At 38.8% G+C, this 22,516-nt stretch overlaps 1 protein-coding gene across 3 annotated transcripts in view; it reads right to left on the minus strand.

Moving 5' to 3' along the window:
- SLC25A26 (solute carrier family 25 member 26) overlaps window positions 1-20,443 on the minus strand; it is a 149,157-nt gene extending 128,714 nt beyond the window's left edge. The window contains exons 1-3 of one of the 3 annotated variants that reach the window (XM_001916278.5): window positions 20,076-20,443; window positions 11,073-11,229; window positions 7,431-7,540 (exon numbers count right to left, since the gene is read on the minus strand). In XM_001916278.5, the coding sequence (XP_001916313.3) occupies window positions 7,431-7,540; window positions 11,073-11,229; window positions 20,076-20,108 (300 nt within the window). In that variant the 5' untranslated portion in view covers window positions 20,109-20,443. Of the gene's footprint in view, window positions 1-7,430; window positions 7,541-11,072; window positions 11,230-19,764; window positions 19,952-20,075 lie in introns of those variants that run through there. The other 2 variants (XM_023620113.2, XM_023620114.2) reach the window with 2 other exon arrangements.
- Between the last annotated feature and the right edge of the window lie 2,073 nt (window positions 20,444-22,516).

Below are 22,516 nucleotides of genomic sequence, written 5' to 3' on the forward strand. Positions count from 1 at the left end.
ACGAAAATTCGCTTCTCCTAAAGTCACCTTTCTTTCTTTCTCTTACTTTTAGCAACTTCGCTGTAGGAATCTGAAACCAAAAGTTTATGCTCTATGAAACTAAAACGAGTTACTAAATCAGGCAGTGGTATGTACAATTCTTAAGCATTTACTGAGAAAACGGATATTGAATGGCTTTAGGAAGTTTTTTAAGAAAGTTCAAAGATAACTGAAGCATCAGAACCAACATTTTCACAAACTTCGTAAACGTGACCATTTTTTCAGCATATTAAACTCTAACTGAATTTAAAATCAATTAAAAGTCAACAAGAGCTCTTTCGCCTGTGAAGTCAATCTTTGTACCTGCTGCTGATCAGTTCTCCTCATAAAGTTCTCCAGGCATCACAGAAACTATAAAAAGGCATCTGACATTAGGCCTTATAGACTAAGGGACCATGGAAATCCTAAGAGATGCAATAAAGATAACATCCTAGAATTGTATATTTCCAGTCTTATAGATACTTGTTTCCTAACTAAAGTCTACCTACACCACCTCCTATGCCCAACAGTTCACACAAAGAATATTATATTAAAAAGGTTCCAATACTTTTAAAATGTCAGTTGCAGATATTAAAGTATTAGAACATACAGTATTTTCCACAAATAAAAAGATATATCATTAACATGAGTAATCTAACAGCTACCATTTGCCTTACCATATGACCTTATATATTCTTGGTAAGTCTAAGCTACGGAAAGTTTATAAATTGAAGAAAGCTTGTCTTTCACATGGCAAACTAGTTTGCTGGCAAGACAGCCCTATGTGGAATGAAATAAGTGGCCAAGTTCTTTCTGCTGCTTGTTTTCAGCAACATACTAGAAAATGTAAACCAAATATTGAATTATGAGAATATATTTAAACTTAATCAAAGCAACCTGCAATTCTAAAACAGAGAGGCAACAGCTGTTATAAGGAGAGAATTTTTCACAACCTGAGAGACACTGAAACTCTCACATACAATTTGTTATTCTTTAGTACACATACTCAAAAATAACTGCACTTAACGAGGTTATAACGTCAGAACAGAATCATGAAAAACAATCTAAACCTAGGCTAATAAGTTAAAAGATTTTTTTTAATTAAGTATAAAGTACTTCTAAATTGCAGTTTAAGCTAATTTTCAGATAGGATTCAAGCACTGAAGTTCTTACTTCGGGTAAAAGTGGAGGGGAATGAAAATCCATGGATGGAAGGAATAAAAACCCCCAGAAATTATATGCAAAATGTCCACACGTTCACTCTACTGGAGAGACGGCCATAGGTTTCACTATATTCCTAAATGGTTCTATGGCTCATAAAAGGAAGTATTGCTTTATGTTCTTTCTACTCAAAAATCAATATATTGTTAGTCCCATTACTTTTATAATTCCATAAATTGTGAAGGCAATTTTTTTTTAAATCCAGAATTAACTTGGGCTCTGCAAAACCATTTTTAAACCAATGTCAAAGGAAGTTTTATAAAAAATACTTCAGTGAATTTAATGTCTCTCAGGCTAATTTCTTTCAACATTCTCTTTAAGGAACCACACAACATATTTTTTAGATCAAGAAATTCATCTTACAGTAATGGGAAAGGATAAAGTCTTATATATCCTAGATATATCAATAAACAAATTTTAAAAATGCAAAAATACCAAAGAGAACTAGAGGTCATCTTTTTTCCAAATCAAACATCATAACCCCAACAACTCAACTGTCACAAGAACAGGGAGATACTTGCTTTTCTTTATAACTGAAACTACTTCCTCCATAATTCCCTTTCTCCTGGGTTTTCCAGACATATTATAACCTGACATGTTTTGATCAATCAAAATGATGTAATTAGTTTGACTGCATTTCTTTAAAATAATTTTTAAAGAAATTATCTTAAATACTTCCCAACTCATTCTATGAGGCCAGTTTTATCTTGATATCAAAACCAGCAAAAAACACAAGAAAAGATAACTACAGACCAGTATCCTTTATAAATAAAGAAGCAAAAGTCCTCAACAGAATAGCATTATACACCATGATCAAGTGAGATACATCCCAGGGATGCAAGAGTGATTTAACATTTGAAAATCAGTTAATGTAATACACCATATCAGTAAAATAAAGAACAAAACCATGTGATTACCTCAATAGATGAACAAAAAGCACTGACAAAATTCACACCTTCATGATAAAAAAAAAATTCACTCAACAAACTAGGAATAGAAGGCAACTTCTTCAACTTGAAAAGGGGCATCTATGAAAAGCTCACAGCTAACATCATACTTCAGTGGTGCAACACTAAATACTTTCTCCCTAAGATCAGAAACAAGATAAGGATGTCTCCTCTTGCCATTCCTATTCAACTTTATACTAGAGGTTTTAGCCAGGACAATTAAGCAAGAAAAGACACACAGATTGGAAAGAAAGAAGTACGACTATCTCTATCGGCAGATGATATGATCTGTATTTAGAAAATCCTAAGAAGTCCACTAAACAACTTTAATGAAGAAGTTCAGGAAAGTTGCAGAATACAAGATTAATATACAAAAATTAACTTATTTCTATACAATAGCAACAAGCTAACGGAAAATGAAATTAAGAAAAAAATGTCCATTTATGATAGCATCAAAAAGAATAAATTACTTAGGAATAAATTTAACAAAAGAAGGGCAAAACTTAGACTTAAACAACAAAACATTCTTGAAATAAATTAAAGACCTAAATAAATGGAAAGACAGCCCATGTTTATGGAATGGAAAATTTACTATTGTTAAGACAGGAATATCCTCCAAATTAATTTGCAGATTCAATGCAATCCTTATCAAAATCTCAGTTGTCTTTTTTGCAGAAATTAAGAAGCTAATTCTAAAATTCACATGGAAATGCAAACCCAGAATAGGCAAAACAATCTTGATAGAGAAGACCAAAGCTGGAAGACTCCTACTTCTGATTTCAGAATGTACTACAAAGCTGCAGTAATCAAGACTGGGCGGTACTAGCATAAGGATAGACATATAGATCAATAGAATAGAATTGAGAGTCCACAAATAAACCTTCACGTTTACGGTCAACTAGTTTTTGACAAGGGTGCCAAGGCCATTCAATGGACAAATGGCAGTCTTTTCAACAAATGGTGCTGGGTCAACTGGATATTCACATGCAAAGAATGAAGTTAGACCACTACCTCATACCAGATACAAAAATTAACTCAAAATGGATCAAAGACCCGAATTTAAGAGTTAAAACTGTAAAATTCTTGGACGAAAACATAGGTATAAATATTCATGATCTCGGATTAGGCAATGGTTTCTTAGATATGACACCAAAACACAAGCAATGTAAGATAAAACATATAAATTGGATATCATCAAAATTAAAAACTTGTGCTTCAAAGGAAGCCATTAAGAAAGTGAAAAGATAACGTACAGAATGGAGAAAAGTTTTGTAAATCATATGTCCAGTAAGAGACTTGTATCTAGAATATGTTAAGAACTCCTACAACTCAGTAACAAAAAGACAACCCAATTAAAGAATGAACAAAGGATCTGAACAGATATTTCTTGAAAGATATGCAAATAACCGATTAGCATATGAAAAGATGCTCAAAATCATTAGGTATCAGGGAAATGAAAATCAAAATCACAGTACGATGCCACTGAACATCTGTTTGTTAGCAATAATACCAAGTGGTGGCAAGGAAATGCAGAAATTGGAACCCTTATACATTGCTGGTAGAATATAAAATGGTGCAGCCACTTTAGAAAACAGTCTGGCCAGTTCCTCAAAGGGTTAAATATAAAGTTAGCATATGCCCAATAATTCCACTTCTAGGTACAGTTCCACAAGAACTGAAAACATACGTCAACACAAAAACTTGTACATAAATGCTCATGGCAGCATTATGCATAACAGCCAAAACGTGACTGCAATCCAAATGTCCATCAACTGAGAAAAGCATAAAGAGAATGTTTTTTGGCAATTAAAAGGAATGAAGTTCTGGGGCCAGCCCCGTAGCCAAGTGGTTAAGTTCGCGCGCTCTGATTTGGCGGCCCAGGATTTCGCTGGTTCAAATCCTGGGCGCAGACATGGCACTGCTCGTCAAGCCATGCTGAGGCGGTGTCCCACATGCCACAACTAGAAGGATCCACAACTAAAAATACACAACTATGTACCGGGGGGCTTTGGGAGAAAAAGGAAAAGAAAAAAAAAAAAAGGAATGAAGTTGTGATAATAAGCTACAACACGGACGAAACCTTGAAAATATTATGCTAAGTAAAAGAAGCCAGTCACAAAAGTCTACATATTGAAGGATTTCATTTATAAGAAATGTCCAGAATAGGCAAATCTATAGAGACAAAAAGTAGATTAGTGGTTGCCTAGCAGGGGACAGATGGGGGAAATAGGGAGTGACTGCTAATGGGTACCAGGTTTCTTTGTGGGGTGAGGACAATGTTCTAAAATTGACTGTGGTGCTGGTTGCACAACTCGGTGAATATACTAAAAACCATTGAACTGTACGCTTTAAATGGGTGAATTATATGGTATATTAATTACTTCTCAGTACAGCTGTTAATTTTTTTTAATTGTTTTCTTAAAATTATTTTTACTCCTACTTTTCTTTCAGGATTTCTCTCCTCTCATCACTCCCATTCACTATATTCTCAAGTGAAAAATTAGATTACAAAACAGTTTGTAGATTCTCACCTAAATTTTCTAAAGGAAAATAGTGCATAGAAAACAAAACCACAATATATTATTGTTTTTTATATAAATCTTATACAGGCTGATTCACTTTTCACATTTCCTAACATAAATATATACCACTACTTTTCTAAACAGAAAAAATATATATTACTTGATAAAATGATAAAAAGCTCATAAACTGAGACCCTTCTCTTCCTTTGTTGTCCATTCCTGTTAATGTACCCTGCCCATAACAAGGTTCTGGGCTGATTGAGACTGCATACATACCACATCATATGATTTGAAAATAACAATAGTAAAGAATAGACAATTTCTGGATGGATACACAAGAATAATTTTTTTTTTTGAGGAAAATTAGCCCTGAGCTAACATCTGCTGCCAATCTTCCTCTTTTTGCTGAGGAAGACTGGCCCTGAGCTAACATCCGTGCCCATCTTCCTTCTTCCTCTACTTTATATGTGGGACGCCTACCACAGCATGGCTTGTCAAGCACTGCCATGTCCACACCCGGGATCTGAACCAGAGAACCCCGGGCCGCCAAAGTGGAATGTGTGCACTTAACCGCTGTGCCACTGGGCTAGCCCCATAAAAATAATTTTTTTTTCCTAGGTTTTTGGTTTTTTTTTTAAAGATTTTATTTTTTTCCTTTTTCTCCCCAAAGCCCCCCAGTACACAGCTGTATAGTCTTTGTTGTGGGTCCCTCCAGCTGTGGCATGTGGGACGCCGCCTCAGTGTGGCTTGATGAGCAGTGCCATGTCCACGCCCAGGACTTGAACCAACGAAACACTGGGCCGCCTGCGGCGGAGCGTGCAAACCCAACCACTCGGCCACGGGGCCACCCCCCCATAAAAATAATTTTAATAGAGACTGTCCTTTAGTATTAGGCAGGAGTGGCTGGGGAAAAGGTGAGTCAGTGAGGAGAGTAGGGGAATACTACTTTATTGGTATACTCTTCTCTGTGTTAGTTTGGGGGGGAAAAAACCCTGTGTTATTTTTTATTACAAATATTTTATCACTTAATTATGACTTCATTTTTGGCTCATGAATTATTTACGAGAGAGAGAGAGAATCTTTTAAACACATGGTAGGGATGGTATGCCTATCTTTTTGTCATTGCTTTCTAAATTTACTTCATTATAATCAGACACCAAATCATCTATATGACTTGGCTAGACACTATTTGTTGAAAGTTGCTTTGTAGACTTTTGGGTCATAAGCATTTCCAAGTACACTTTGAAAAAAGAACAATCTTTAATGGTTAGGTGCAGAGCTCTGTGCATATCCATTAGACCAATGCTGCCATTGTGATATTCAAGTCTTCTATGGTCTTAACAAGTTTATGCCTGTCTGTCTTAAGACTTTGACAGAGAGATGTGAATTATCTCCAATGAAGATTATAGTTTAATTCATTTCTCCTTCTAATCCTGGCAATTTTTTTGGTTTATATTTTGAGACCATGCTATTTAGTCCAGGTTCAGATTTATTACATCTACCAGGAGAACTGTTACTTACATCATTAAACAATGGTCTCTGTTTTTTGATTCAAGTCTTTTTTGTTTGATACTAACATTACTCTATCAGCTCTCTTTCAGTTAATATTTCTGTATCAGTTAGGGTTGACCAGAGAAGTAGAACCCCTAAGAATGATAAGAATAAGGAGTTATTATAGGGGCCGGCCCAGAGGCACAGCAATTAAGTTTGCACATTCCGCTTTAGCAGCCTGGGGTTTGCCAGTTCGGATCCCGGGTGCAGACATGACACCACTTGGCAAAAGCCATGCTGTGGTAGGCGTCCCACATATAAAGTAGAGGAAGATGGGCACGGATGTTAGCTCAGGGCCAGTCTTCCTCAGCAGAAGAGGAGGATTGGCAGCAGTTAGCTCAGGGCTAATCATCCTAAAAACAAACAAAAAAGGAGTTATTACAGGGATATGAACAGTAATTGTGGGAGCTGGTTAAGCAGTTTATGTAGAAGTGTCACTTCTCCATCTAGTGCTGGGATAGAAATCAGACGGCAGGCAGACAGCAAGGAAAGATGGATGTGAAATGGGAAAGAGTTAAGGACAAACTGGAACTCACATCTATCTCTCACCAATCTTAATGATGTGGGTGACCTGCAGTATAAACTGGCACCCTTCGCCACAGAGCCTACACATCTGAGAACTTAGAGAAGCTGAAAAAGAAGAGCAGTGGGAGCTGGAGGAGCTACAGACCTGGCTGCTGCCTGAAGCCAACAGATCAGTGATGAGGAGAATGAACTGCAACAGTGCCTGACCCTACATCAACCTTCCGAGCATAAACACAACTGCTGCTTCACTTCCAGCTTACAAATCTTGTGCAAATTTCTCTTGTAGCCAGCCTAACCTGGAACCATCCTGGAAAGGGAGTTCTAGGAATTGGAGTTCCAGCTCAACTATGTTGACACAGCACAAAGCCATCACAATTTGCATGGATATTTTCTTCCATCTCTTTAATTTTATTCTTTCTGTATAATTATGTTTTAGGAATGTCTCTTGTTTAGCACATAGCTGGATTTTTCTCTCATACTGTCTAGACTCACCTATTATGTTTAATCCACTTACATTTATTGGGCTTTATGACTTCCATAATTTAAAAAAGAATTATCTGTTTAAAAGTGAAATAAAGTAATATCTGTATGGAAGATACATGATTTGCACTTCTGAAGTATTTTATATACATAACTTGTTACTTACCACTTCTCCAACAGAGGCAGCCAACATATGCTTTACAGGCATCAAATATGAAGATGAATCAGTGTGCAAAAACCATTTCACATATTCATAGGTGATAAAAAAGGCAGCAGCTGAAATTTAAAACAAGCCAGTCTTTCACAAAGTTTAAATATATATTCAAACTCTTAAGAAATATGTTTCACAAAAAAAAGACTCCAACTATTAAATTATGAGATAACAAAGATAATAGTTAAACATGTATTCTCTTCTTCCCTTGCTCTTGCAGAATTTACTAAGACCATGTTATATGCCCAACCTTGGACTTAACAAAAGTGGAGAAGACATGATCCTTGCTCTGAGGGAGCCTAACAGCAAACCCAGCATTTACCATTTTGTACTGACAAGTCACTTAACATTTTCTGGTAAGCGTTCTAGAAAAGGATATGAATTTCTGTGATCTAAAATATCTTTACATAAAACAATCAGCCACACTAATCCATGAACAAGTTAAAATTGCAAATATATTTTTTAACTGAATAAAATGTCTATTTCATAATGTTGTATTGCTGATTACTCAAAATAACCATGGCTACTTTTTACTACATCAACTCACCTTTCCATCAAAGAAACTATCAACTATTTAATTAAGACTGGAAGTCAAAATCTCTAAAAGCCTACCCCTATGACCATGAACTAATCTTAGCTGCACAAGAGGGCTTTAAGACTTTCCATGTACTGTTAATCAAAATATGTTTATCACTTACATAAAAGATAAAGCATGAAAGATAAATGAATGGCAAATTCACCTTTTGAAGGACACTTGAACACATCACAGTCAAGTCTGAAACACTCAAGAAAAGAGTTTGATAGTGAAAATCAGTTCTCCCTAGTTAAAGTCAACAAGCTCGTAAACCCTCCTCAGCAGCTAACAAACACCAGGCCAAATGAGGAGGCATATTGTTCCCAGATGAGTCATGACCAACGTAAGCCATTTTAAAAGTTAACATAGGTCCCTGTTTCCACTTGTGGTTCTTAATTAGGCTTTTCTTGCTTTGGCCCACTCACTAACTGTACACTAAATCTCCAGCTGCATTCAGCTATAAGTTCTGCCTGCTACACATTCCATCTTCCCACCCCGACCTCCTGGGAGAAGGGAGAACAGAGTGCTAAAAGTTTCTAGGTTTGCATGGTTAACCACCGCAACCAGGTCAGACTTTATTGCTACTTTTGTGATAGACAAAGCCCTTTGGAAATGTAAGTCGCAACACTCTCCTGAGTGACATCCAATAAAGCCCCCGCTAACTGGAAATGATGGCACAGTAAGGTTCTAAGTGAGTCTCGGGGCAAGTTATAACAAAGAAGGGGGGTTGGGCAATCTGATACCTACAGTCTTTTCCAGCTGTTTAAAACAAACACACACACACACTATGGTTTCGCTACATTCCCTTCTAAATAGATCCTGAATACTAGTCTTTTTGTCTCTTCTTTCGACCTTCAGTCCCCTCCACCCCCAACTCCTCACCCCTGCAGAATACATTCTCAAAAAAGTTTCAGCCACCGAGGTTACACTGGTGTACGGTACTCAGACTAGAACCTTAACCAGTAGCTAAAGAAAAATAAAGTGCCACACAGAAAATTTCAATTCACCAAAAACGTGCAGATAAACCAAAAGGCCATTTCTGAAACCCTGGCACTTTTTATCCAGCATCTGATATTCACTGATGTTCTGGGGATGGCAAAAAGAAAAGCAGGGCAAGAAGAACACCACTTTCCCGCACACACAAGGCTCGAAACCACATTCTGTAAGCAAACTCCTGCTGGCAAGAACCTAAAACAGTCCTGTGAGCTTAATGTGGCACCATGTACCGTATAGACCATCAGTAACACTACATCTACCAACAATAACTCTTAAATACAACAAGTAAGGGAAAAAGATCTTTAGAACAATGAGAGAGACACCCTAAAAACTGATGACCAAAAGATAGGGACCTAGTAACGTATTCCTTTGCAATTCCCTGATTTAGAGGTTCCCAAATTTGTCTGCCCATTAAAATCACCTGCGGATTTTTTTTTAACCCTCCAATGCCCATGCCACACTTCACTCCAATGAAATCACAATCTCTGGAAGTGGGATACAGGCAATAGTACTCATTTATTCACTTCAGGTAATCAGATGATTGCAATGTGGTCAAATTTAGGAACCACTGCCCCTCTCGCACATATAGAGCTATACTTGGCATGGAGTGGGTGCTCAATAATAACTTGCTATAATCAATTACTGAAAGTATTAAGACAAACAAACATTCAAGGATAACCTCAAAACAGTTTACTATTCTAAGGACTGCTGGAGGAGTGGGAAGAGGAGATAGAGAAACAGAAAGATGAAAACACTATTTTTTCTCTTTGCACTACAAATCTTTATGTGAATGCTGTGCTCACAGATGGACACAGACGGACATTTAAGTGTCAAGGTAACATGAATTTCTCAGGAAATACCCTGAGAAAAAAGAAAAAACCACAGAACTTAAAAATCTCCTAGAGCGGTGGGGGTGGGGGTGGTAGTGTTATTGGTGTTGCTAGTGGGGGTGTTGCTGGTGGTAGTGTTGATGTCACGGTGGTAGTGGTGGTGGTAGTGTTATTGCTGTTGGTGGTGGTGGTGGTGATGGAATTGTTGTCATTGTTGTTGTTGGTAGTGGTGGTGGTATTGGTGCTGGCGGTTTATGTTGGTGGCGTTGGTGTTGCTGGTGGTGGTGTTGTCATTGTGGTGGTGGTGGTAGTGTTGGTGGTGGTGTTCTTGGTGGTGGTGGTGGTGATATTGGTGTTGGCATTGTTGGTGGTGTGGTGGTGATGTTCATGGTGGTGATATTGGTGTTGTTTTTGGTGGTGATGGTAGTGGTGGTTTTTTGTTTGCTTGGTTTGCTTTTGAGTGCCACTCAAAGCATCAGTAAATAATTAAAATGAGATAAGTATCCGAAAAAAGTATACCAACAAGTGGATAAAATAAAACACATTATATTGATTAAAGAATAAGAGGGCCATAAATCACATAATGAGACATCAAACTCAAAACAAAAGCAAGACACTGGAAGGAGGTTATCCAGGAGGAGGTGAGTGGGAATCAGTTGCATCACCTAAAAGCAATTTAGTTAATACAGAAATGTTTGATGACTCTCAGGTTCATCTGCTCCCAAAGAATCTCCAAGGATACAGTTGTTAAACTCAGCTTCACAATGGAATCACCTGGGAAGCTACGAAATCCCCTGATACCCAGGCAAAGCCCAGACCACCACTTCTTGTGATGACACAGGCATTAGTATTTTTTAAAGCTTCCCAAGAGATTTCAACATGCAGGCAAGGTTGAGAACCACCATTCAAAGGTGTCACAATCAATGGCAGAATAATACTTTAAGGATTCTAACTGGGAATTTTAATACCAAAAACCATTTTTAAAAGATTGCTCATACTTTTTCTATTACAAATACAGTGGAATGGGATCTATAGCACTAGCTGATTCAAAAGTAATGGGTTAACAAATAGAAAGCAAATTCAGAAAATAAGCCACAGCACATAAGGAATTCTATATGGGGTAACACCAATACCACTCTGAAAATAAATCTCATTATCTTGGCTTTATAGCAGTGAGAATATCAATATAATTTTTACCATTAGGAAAGGATCCAATAGCAGCAGAAGGAACGCCAGCATATATTCCACGAAAACCACCAGCCTTATTAAATCCTTGGGGACTCTGCAGCCGGGTTTTAATGGTATCCAGAGGAAATAATATCAAGTCAACAGAGACACCTGCTAACCCACCAGCCTTTAAAAAAAAAAAAAGACAAAAATAGGAGAAAAAGGAAAATAAGGTTACAGTAAAATAAGCTCTCTGGCATTTGGGAACAGGAATAAGAAGAAGGTAGTCTTTAAAGCATATTTCTTATACTATCAGTCCACAGACTATTTAGCAGAGTCAAAGGACCTTCTACCTAAACCTAGAGAATTTCAGGGGGAAACAACCATTATTGCCCTACATTTTCAAGTTGTAAATTTTTTAATAATTTTCCCTTTTAAAATGAATTTTCTAACGAATTAATTTTATATAAATTTTAAATTCACTTTTAATACCTTCACATGGTCAAAAAGGTAAACAAACAAACAAAGAAAGGTAAAGAATTCCAAATCTCCTTCCCAGCTCCTAATAACTCAGACAAGCACTTTTACTGGTTTCTTACTGAATCCTTCCAAAGTGGCTTTAAACATAGACAAGCAAATACAAACATGTATTTTATTCTCCTTTTTTGAAAAAATAAAAGGTGCAGACAATATGCATTGTGCTGCAGCTTATTTTTTCCACTTAATGATAAATTGGTGATCTTTCCATATCAGACCAAATGTCATATTTTTATATTTTCAACTGATGAGTAGTGAATCTGCAGTAAGAATATTTTTTTGGAGACTTACATTTTGGAACAGGTAACGATCCTTGTGAATCTAGATCTGTATTTTAAGAGTCACACATCTAAGGGTTCCTATCGTATTCTTTCCACTTTGTATATATTTGAAAATTCCTTGATAATTTTTAAATTAAGTGAATAAACAGGGGCAAAAAAAAGAGTTAAATTCCTAGAGGACATTACAACCTGGCCAAAACTTGGCACACCCCAAGAGTTATCACGTTGCTTTGGAGAAACTGCACTTTAAAAACTAAGTTTGCACTTCACGATTACAGTGGAGCATATGTGGAATATTTTAAGGCTGATTACACCTAAGTCAAAGCAAAGAGAAATTCAGAAAAATATGAACTCAAAGACATTGTCCAAGAAAAGTCAATATGCAAGGCCTAAAGGCATCATTTAAAGACATGAATCAAAACCCGTTTACCGTAAGATGATGAAAGAGCTACAAAGAGAGTGACAAAGACTCTCACTGTGGTTCCCACACAGCAATTTGTAAACTGAATTGTTCACTTGTCCTAACATTTGAATTTTGAGTCATGTGAATATATTACCTATTCAAAAGGTAAAAATATACATTAAAAACTATATATTCCATGACACAGAAGAAGAACCAACGTTATTCAAACACACAGGCAAAGTTCAAACTGATCAGTTGTTTCTATCCTTTGGGGGTACAAAATGCTCAGGTGGTACAAAGGGTAGTACCCAGCCATTACTGTCTGCTCGACACACCACTCACCATAAAACCAGCGCAAGAGTTCACTGGGAAAATAAATTACTCTGATGAGAAACCCAATAATTAACTAGCGTAGGTAAATTATTAAAAATTAGTTTACACTAGAAAGGTACACTGCCATAAGCAGGAATCTTACACGATCAGCCTGAAAGACATGACAGAACCTCAAAGACCATGAAGGTGTACTCTGCAAACCACTTACAAAGATGTCACCAAAGAAACACAGAGATGTGCGGTAGAGAATCACAAGATGCCGTAAACAAATAAAACACAATGTGGGGTTTCTTTCTGGATACTAAGGTGGCCTTTTCTAAGTCTTGGGGAAAAGCTCATAAGTAATATAGGAAAGTAAAAGGAAAAAAAAGTCAATGCTTTTCCACATTCTTCTCACTTATTTTTAAAGGATTTTATAGAATTCAGTACGTAAATAAAATATTTTGCCTGCCTCTTCATTTTCTCAAAACACAAGGAGAACTAAAATCCTGGTGAGAATGTCTGATATGACTGCATTCTTTAAAAACACGCTGCACTTCATTCTAATTTTCTCTTTAATCTTAGGAGAGCGTTCAGAGAGATGCTTGCTATCTACTGCTAAATTTTAATCAATAAGTTAATTACTCTTTTAATCTATTTGGCTACTTTGCATGCATTGATTCTCAACCCCTTCTTTCATCAGAATTCTTATCTTCTGAGAATAAAACGACCAGATTCCATCTACTTATCTAGTAAAACATGAATCAAAAGTTACTAATTGCTTCTGTGGATTTCAAACTTCTATAATTCAAACATCGTTTAAATTCATGAGACTGAAAAAAAAAACCAGTTAACAGAGAACAGGAAGAAGAATAAGAATCTTGTATATTTAGCAACACAGCAACATATTTCCAATTTAAAACTCTAAGTAATGCTTATAATTTTACATCAATATTGTTTTGTACATAGTTATGCACAAAATATACAAGCCAACATCAGTTGAATTAGGAGGAATTCTACCAAATTCTTTTATTCTTTAGCCTGAGAAGTTTGCTTCATTTACAATCATTTATCAAAGGGCTATCAGGCAAATGATTACTTTCAAGACTTATGGTAGCTTACACTGAAAATCCTAAGCTAAAAACTAAACAAAATTCAAAGAAACAGAACAAAACTCACAAAATCATCAAGCCTTACTCCAGCAAACATGTCTGGTTTAACAGGTAAAAGATACTTAATTTGTGAAGGTGGAAAAACTGTGGGTGCAACTTTTATCTTTCCTCTATCTGGCATTTCATTAACATTACTTAAATTCTGTCTGTATCTTAAAAAATTTAATATTTAAAATTTATATTTGACTTGGGGCTGGCCCTGTGGCCGAGTGGTTAAGTTCGCTCGCTCTGCTGCAGGTGGCCCAGTGTTTCGTTGGTTCAAATCCTGGGCACGGACATGGCACTGGTCATCAAACCACACTGAGGCAGCGTCCCACATGCCACAACTAGAAGGACCCACAACGAAGAATATACAACTATGTACCGGGGGGCTCTGGGGAGAAAAAGGGAAAAAAATAAAATCTTTTTAAAAAAATTTATATTTGACTTGAACACATAGCATTTGGTTTGAAAGTGGTAACAAAAGCACACTAACAAGTCATTTACAACTACATTATCAAATACTAAAACTTTTCCAGTACTCTCTCTTATACTGAAAGAAAAATGAGAAAGGAAAGGTATGCCCATCTCCTGGTACTTGAGATGCAGAAGAAATGCCTCCAACACAGCAATGGTTCCCAACTGTGGTCCTAGATGGCTGGTGATCTCCAACGGTGCCCTGCACGCTCCACTGACTGATCAAAATTGCAGCCGAGTGGCGCAACGGTTAAGTGCGCACATTCTGTTCAGGCGGCCCAGGATTTCCTGGTTGGGATTCCAGGTGCGGACATGGCACCACTTGGCAAGCCATGCTGTGGCAGGCGTCCCACATATAAAGTAGAGGAAGATGGGCATGGATGTTAGCTCAGGGCCAGTCTTCCTCAGCAAAAACAGGAGGATTGGCAGCAGATGTTAGCTCAGGGCTAATTTTCCTCTAAATAAATAAAATAAGTGAAAATAAAATAAAAACCACGCCTCTTTAAAAAAAAAAGATTGAGAATATACTTGTGTCTAGGAGACTGCCTGCTCAACACAAAAACAAGCAAAAAAGGAAGACCTGCTCGCTCTAACTTAAATGCCAAAAAAAACAAGTCACAAAAAGCAACCTTAAGAACATGAAGCACAATTCCCAATTCCTTACAGATTTGGAGATAATGCTTCATTGTTAGACACTAACTTCCCTTTACTCTAGATTGAAGACAATGAGGCAACCTTTCAAAAAGAAAGAAATGGAACAAAGAACATTGAAAACTTCCCTTAAAAGTATGTCCAATATTTCATTCTTATCTTCTTTTCCTCATCCCACCTAAAAAGCCTGGGCAGCATAACCCACCCCACTCCCCTCAAGTCCCCTTCTGCCAGTGGTTCTCAGGAGAAGGGCAGGGCCAGTGAGAAGACACAACCTGAGCATTATGAAAAAGCTTCTTCAGAACCCCCTCCCTAAGGGGAAAGAAAAAAAATGGTACCGACATGCATGAATTTCAGCCATCACGAGTAACCCGAGTCCTCCAACGCCCTGGTTCAAATCTCACTTACCACAGTGACACTGTACAAAAAGGGATAACTGAAAGAGGGAATTGGCCACTAAAGATGAAAAGGCAGCAAATAAACGAAAAGTGGTAATACTGAAAGTGAAATTCAAATCAAACATAAATGCAGTTAGAGAAGAAACAGCTGGCTACGGGAAGATTGACACTGCTGTCTTCGAGAGACTTAACAGGCAGCCAGAGGAAATTCGTGAAGGCAAACTTAACAACATAAATGAGGAAAGTGATTGTAACAGGGAGGATAAAACGGAAGTTACGCCAGCAAAAGTCTGCACATTAATGGAACTCTCAGAGATACTTCACAACTTTGAAAGCACACAGGATAAAATGGAGCTGATCCAAATTTAGAAGGCAAGTTTGCCAAGGCATAAAAAAGATGGTTGTTCTGTGTCATAAGTTAAACAACTAGAAGTAGTACCGGTCAAACTACTTTTGACACATTTTTTTACAAAGAAAACAATTCTTAATGTCCTAACGTTTTAAATTACAATGTACTAAATATTAGTTTTACTATTTTTTTCAATTCCCTATACATTTACAACTGACGTTAGAGAATTTTTAACATTTTAACAAGAATTTTAAGGGCCATGAAATAATCATAATTTTTCTCATCAATTACTAGACCACTGTGCATGATTTCCGCTTGCACATTCATTTTTACAGTTCCATGCTACCAGGCAAAGCCAGGACTGCCTGTAATTTACACTGCATAGCACCCACACTTCTAAAGTTCTTTCACCTGTCACGATTACTGCACAAAATTGTGGTTCACTTGCCTGATGTGCATAAACAAGCAATTAATTATGGCATCAGCCTTTGGGAAAGAGATCAGCTTTATTCTGCAAGATGGATCTGCAACGAGAACAGGGGGCAGGTGCCCTCAGATCTGTCTCCCTGATTCAGGATTTGGGGCAAAACTTAAGAGGTTAAGGAAAACAGGCTGGCACAAAGAAACACTGGTAGAACCAGTTTTGATTGGCAGGCCTCAAGCATTTATGGTAAGGTTTTAAACATTTATGGCAGGGTTCTAAACATTTACGATGAGGTTCTAAACATTTTTTATGAGGTGGGGAAGTAATTTTAACACCGGATCTTCCTGAATGAGGGACCAATCGTTTCTGATAAGAGTCTGACTTTCAAGTTTCAGTTGTATCCCAGTCCTTGGGTTCCGTGGGAAGGAGGATCTTTGGTTCTGAGGTCATTTCAAGATTTCTTCTTTTGTGCATTCCCTGGCTATGTGACTTTGCAGATTTCCTAAAAGGCAATTCTTTTTTGAAGAAGAAAAAGATTAGTCCTGAGCTAACATCTGCCACCACTCCTCCTCTTTTTGCTGAGGAAGATTGGCCCTGAGCTAACATCTGTGCCCATCTTCCTCTATTTTATATGCAGGACACCTGCCTCAGCATGGCTTGATAAGCGGTGCATAGGTCTGTGCCCAGGGTCCAAACCAGCCAACCCTGGGGCATGGAAACTTAACTGCTATGGCTCTGGGCCAGCCCCCTAAAAGGCAATTCTTAATCACTCTGTTGATAAGAGATGGGGTCAGTTGAAGTGGTCCTGGAGGGCCAGCAGTTTCGTAACTTAAGACTGGTTAAGGGGCTGGCCCGGTGGTGCAGCAGTTAAGTGTGCATGTTCCGCTTCAGCAGCCCGAGGTTTGCCGGTTTGGATCACAGGTGCGGACATGGCACCACTTGCCACGCCATGCTGTGGTAAGCTTCCCACATATAAAGTAGAGCAGGATGAGCACGGATGTTAGCTCAGGGCCAGTCTTCCTCAGCAAAAAGAGGAGGATTGGCAGCAGTTAGCTCAGGGCTAATCTTCCTCAAAAACAAAAAATGACTGGTTAAAACTAACTGCAGAAGGGAAGTTTTTGGTTTCATGTAAGTAACAAGCCAGATAAATAGATGAAATACAAGGTCAATGAAATAATTAAATACTTACTAAAGGGGAAAGAGGAGTCAGGTAGGAAGGAAAAGACATGTGATAAAGGGTGGGCTATTTTTAAAAATCTAAAGTACTTTTTTGTATTAAAAAAATGAAAAAGTAATGTTACTATCAAAATTATTTCATATTATCTTGGAGAATTTCAATATAGCTTTTCTTAAATGAATGGAATAGCATTTTTATGTAGTTTTAATTAGGCATGAACAGATGTACATATGTACAGTGTTGCATTTTTTCTTTATCTCAATCATTTTCCATGTTATTAAAGCACATACTCTTCAAAAGCACTATTGCTAATGGCCCCTGAATAGTCCGTGAAATGCATCTACCATCGTTTACCTAACCATGCCTCTTTTGTTTCATCTTTAAGTGGCTTATCTTCAGGTTGCTAATTCTTAGTTTCAAACTGCTTTCCTAAAAGCATGCACCAATCAATATACTCTTTGAAGGTCTTTTTCTGAATAACCTGCTGTGTGCTCCAAACGAAAGCTAGCATTCCAGAGGCTCTCCCCTTCTTCAGCTCTACAGCCTTTCAATCCCCCTCATGAAGCTTTAGGAAGGGAACATTTAAATATCTGCTACAAGCCACACTCTGGACTGCATATCTGACATCATCTCATTTAATCCTGAGACTATGACTTTCAAGACTTGAGCAAACATCGAGGCCTACCTTTTATTCACTCATTCAACAGGCAGTGTTGAGTACCTACAAAGTGTCAGGCACTGGTAACACAGTAGTGAGCAAATGAGAACTCCCTCAAGAGTACTCAGTCCACCTCAAAGATATTCCCAACCTTAAAAAATGGCCGCTCCACTTCTGGACTACTTTGATCATAAAACCTTCAATGGCTTCCATTATGCTTCAAATAACATCCAAATTCCTTTCCGTGGCCCACAAAGACTCCCCTCAGCTGGCCCACTCTCTCTCTCCAATATCATCCACTACCACACTACCCTAACCCATGAGGCCTCAGCCACCACTTTAACATTCTAAACTCTTTCCACCTGGGGTTTTCTCACTTGCTGCTCCCTCTGAACTTTCCCCTCTGCTCAACAAAATGTCTTGCCCCTTCCTATCTTTTAGGTCTTAGCTTAAATGTCACCTCCTCAGGGCCTTCTGGGGTCATTCCATCTAAAGCAGGTTCTCCAACATTATTCTCTCTCTATCCCACCTCAGTTCATTTCTTTCACAAGACTTATCAAATGGCTTTGGTTTGCTCACCACTGTTTCTCCAAGGGCTATCACAGTAGCTGGTGGACAGAATACATGGCAGATAAACTGTGCTGAATTAGTAAGATGATTTGTCTGTAACTGGAATGAAATCTAACTTCCTTCAAACTTGTACCCATTGATCCTCATTTTAGCCTCTGAAACTACATTGTAAAAAAAAAAAAAAGTATACCTTTCTGCATATGTACCATACTTGAATAAATTTTGAATAAATTTTAAAACTACTGTTTTTGTGTTAACTCTGGCACTCACCTGTTTTTAGCAACTGCCGCTGTTGCTGACTTCAGAGACACTATCAAGGAGCAGCTAAGGTCATGGGATCCCATATTACACTGCCTGGGTTGGCATCTAAGCTCCCACACTTAACACACATGAAATGGATCTCACCTGCGTGACTTTAGACACGTTACCTAACCTCTCAGTCTCTCAGTTCCCTCATTTGGAAAAGTAAGATAAGTCATCAATTGTTCGTCAGAATTAAATGAGATGATGCATGTAAAGAGCTTACCCCAGGTCCTGGCATAGCAATGTTAACTGTCAAAACTACTCCGCCTGTTTCATCAGCTAGACAGGAAAAATCCTTGAAAGTGGAAACTTATTTCTTTGCATCTCTAAAACCTAACTCATATAAATCTCAACAAATCGAGATTTAAAACCATCATCCTAAAAGTATGGCTAAGGGGCCCCTTCCACATCTTTACAAAACACTCTGAAACTAGCCCTCAAATCATTTAACACAACAGTCGTTTTACTACTCTGTCTCCACCTGACCCATGTGGGCAGGTCTATCTTGTTCACCATGTTATCTCCAACACCTGCAACGACAAACAGTTGATAATTAAATGAAGAAATTTCTCTGGGCTCCCATTTCTCCTAAGAAGCTTTTTAAACGTTTTTTGTTTATTGTGTGCCTGTGCTACTTTCCCACAATGAAAACCTAGGCAGCCAATGTCTGTCTTGTTCACTGCTGTACCTAGTATCCCCCACTACACCTGCCATAAGGGAGGCTTCAAAATATTTATCAAAGGATTTTTTCCTGTTCTTGCTTTTTGATGTTAAAATGTGTTGATTCTCGTAGTTTTCTAAGGAACTAAGCACTACTGTCTTACTGGCTCCACAGCGCAGGTATTTGTGCTCATCAATATACCCAAAGCCTAGAAGAATGGTTGGAAGCAAAATAAGCAGATTCATTATATACCAAATGAAACGAATGGATGTCATTTTCTGAGACTAAAAAAGATACAGCAAAAAGAGAACTACAGTTTTGGACAAGAAGGCTCTGAGTGATCTGAGTAAGCGTTTGTTTTGCTACATACATTTCTTTAATTCCCAAGTTCTCCAGAATGTGGCTACATATATACATATAAATCGTCGTGCGGAAGACAGTAAGTATCCCTCCTCCAGTCCCCCATCTCTTTCTGGTGTCCAGGGTAGGAAACACATGGTCTTGACAAGATGCCCGGCGGCCGCCCAGGAGCCACGCGCTTCCTCCCAGACCTGGTAACCGGTGACCGGAGGACAGCCCAGGACGCAAAACCGGAAGAAAGTGCTCGTGCAGAGAAATTCCCAGGAGCCCCAGCGCCGGACTCCGGCACTCCGAGCTCCCACCCTACCGGCCCGCACTCACCACCAGCGAGGTCGTGAAGCCAGGCTGGTCCATGGCCCAGGAGACCGCGTCAGGGCTATAATTCGAGGCTGAGCAGAGCAGGATCACGGCCCCACGCACTGGGGGCCGCCATCTTGGAGGCGGGTCCTGTGGCGCGCGCACTTCCGTGGCCAAGTGAGGGCGAACCACAACAACTACACGTGCAATCTGGGACGCTGGACCCCCAAGGAGCGCCAGGAAAGAGGGGCGGGGCCGGAGAGGAGGCGATCGAACCAAGTCTCGCGAGTCTTCTCTGCCACCGTTTCCGGCCCCCGCCTTGTTATTCGGCTAGATGGAGGAACTCTCGCGAGCAAATGACCCTTGGCTGGGATCCCGGAGCAGGGAGTCCCGCAGTGAGAGCCGGGAGAAGCTAAAAGTGTAAGCCCCAAAGAGGCGTGGCTATAGTGGAGAGAGAGGTCGTGGAGGGGCAGGATTAGTTTCAGGGGGCGAGGCTTGTGGCTTCCTGTCTGTTTTTTCTTTTTGGTTTATTTCTTGATTTTATCTGTGCAAATTCCGTCTCAATTTCTATAAAACAGATTCATTATGAGAAGATTATTAAATAAAGATATAGAAAACCATTTCAAGAGTTTCCTTACTCGAGCTAAAATTTGGCATCCTCCACTTCTCCTTACTGGCAGTTATTGCACTTAAAATTATTTATTTGTTCAATTATTTACTTGCTTGTCTTCTTCACACTTCTTCACCAGTGTGCACACTTCGAAGTCGACTTTAGTAAGCACTTAATAAGGGCTTCTTGGTGTAGACCTACCTTTACATTTATTAAACATATGCCTTCTAAATTTCTGTATATTAAGAGCCAACTACATCTAAGAGGTAGTGATAGATGATTGAGAGAGATTTTCTAATTTAAGCCTCACAACAACCTTGTAAGGTAAGCACCATTACCATCATTTTACAGAGGATCCTGATGCTCCTGGAGGTAGCCAACCCAAAGCTACAGAGAACCTAGCAGAGCCAGGCTTGAAATTTTACTTAGTGCCCTTAATCATCTTTCCCCAAAATCCTTGCAACAGCCTTAGCATGCTCCTTGTCTAGCCTTTCGTCAATCCATCTTTCATACCACTGCTAGAATCTTTATTCTCTTCAAGATGAGATGATCCAGAAATGATTCGCAGAATACCTTTAGGGATTCAAATTCTGAACTATCACCTACTAGCTTTGGGCATAATTTATCTAAGATTGAGTTTCCTCCCTTGTAAAATGGGGATAATGACAGTAACTTCTTCATTTGGTACTATTACACATTAAATGAAACAATGTATGTATGTTCTTAATTTAGTTCATGGCTCATGGGAAGCACTTTCTAAAGATGATGGTAATGTCACTTCCCTGCTTTAAATGACTCCCTTTTGCTGCCCATGTGAAGTAGTCCAGCTCCCTAGCATGGTACTCACCTCTCAGCTGGTGTCTCCTGTCACTCTTCCCACTGGCTGGACTACTCACAGAAAGACAGACTTTCAAGCCTCCTCCTTCTACCCATGTTGCTCCCTCTACCAAGAATACCTTTCCTATGCTGCCTGCAGAATATTAATCCTCTCCTGTTGACCACACCCTCCTCAGGCACCCTCTGTAGGCCATCTCAAAACATGCTAGTTCACTTCCTCGAGACCAGCAGGAGAATCTCTTACCTGTTTGTCCCTTTTAAGAGCTCGTATGACTAGGTCAGGCCCACCTAGGATAATCTCCCTTTTGATTAACTCAGAGTCAAATGGTTAGGGACTTTAATTAGAGCTGCAAAATCCCTTTTGCCACATAATGCAACAATCATGGCAGTAATATCTCATCATACTAACAGGTTCTACTCACACTCAAGGGAAGCAATTATGCAAAACATATACATTAGGGGTCAGGAATCTTGAGAGTCATCTTAGAATTCTGCCTATCACACTTTCCTATAAGTCTTACTGGCAGCCTCCTCAAAGGCCATCAAGGTTCTTACCAGTAGGCTTTCACTAATACTCCCCTCAAAGTCCTTCCATCTTTCATCTACTACCTAGTGCCAAAGCCACTCCTATGGTTTATATGTTTGTTATAGCAACCCCCTATTTCCAAGTACCAAAATGTGTATTGGTTATCTATTGCTGAGTAACAAACTATCCCAAAACTTAGAACAACAATAAATTTTTATTACCTCACACAGTTTCTGTAGATGGGAATCCAGGAATGGCTTAGCAGAGTAGTTCAGTCTCAGGGTCTTTCTGATAAGGTTGCAGTCAAGGCATCAGCTTGGGCTATATTTGAAGACTTGATTGGGACTGGAGGATCCCCTTACAAAATGGCTCACTCCCATGACTGGCAAATTAGTGTTACTATTGGCAGGCAGCCTCAGTTCCTGGCCACATAGACCTCTCCACAGGGTTGCTTGAGTGTCTTCATGATATGGCAGTTGGTTTTCCCTACAG

Source organism: Equus caballus, chromosome 16 (assembly GCF_041296265.1).
Source record: "Equus caballus isolate H_3958 breed thoroughbred chromosome 16, TB-T2T, whole genome shotgun sequence".
Taxonomy (NCBI): Eukaryota; Metazoa; Chordata; class Mammalia; order Perissodactyla; family Equidae; genus Equus; species Equus caballus.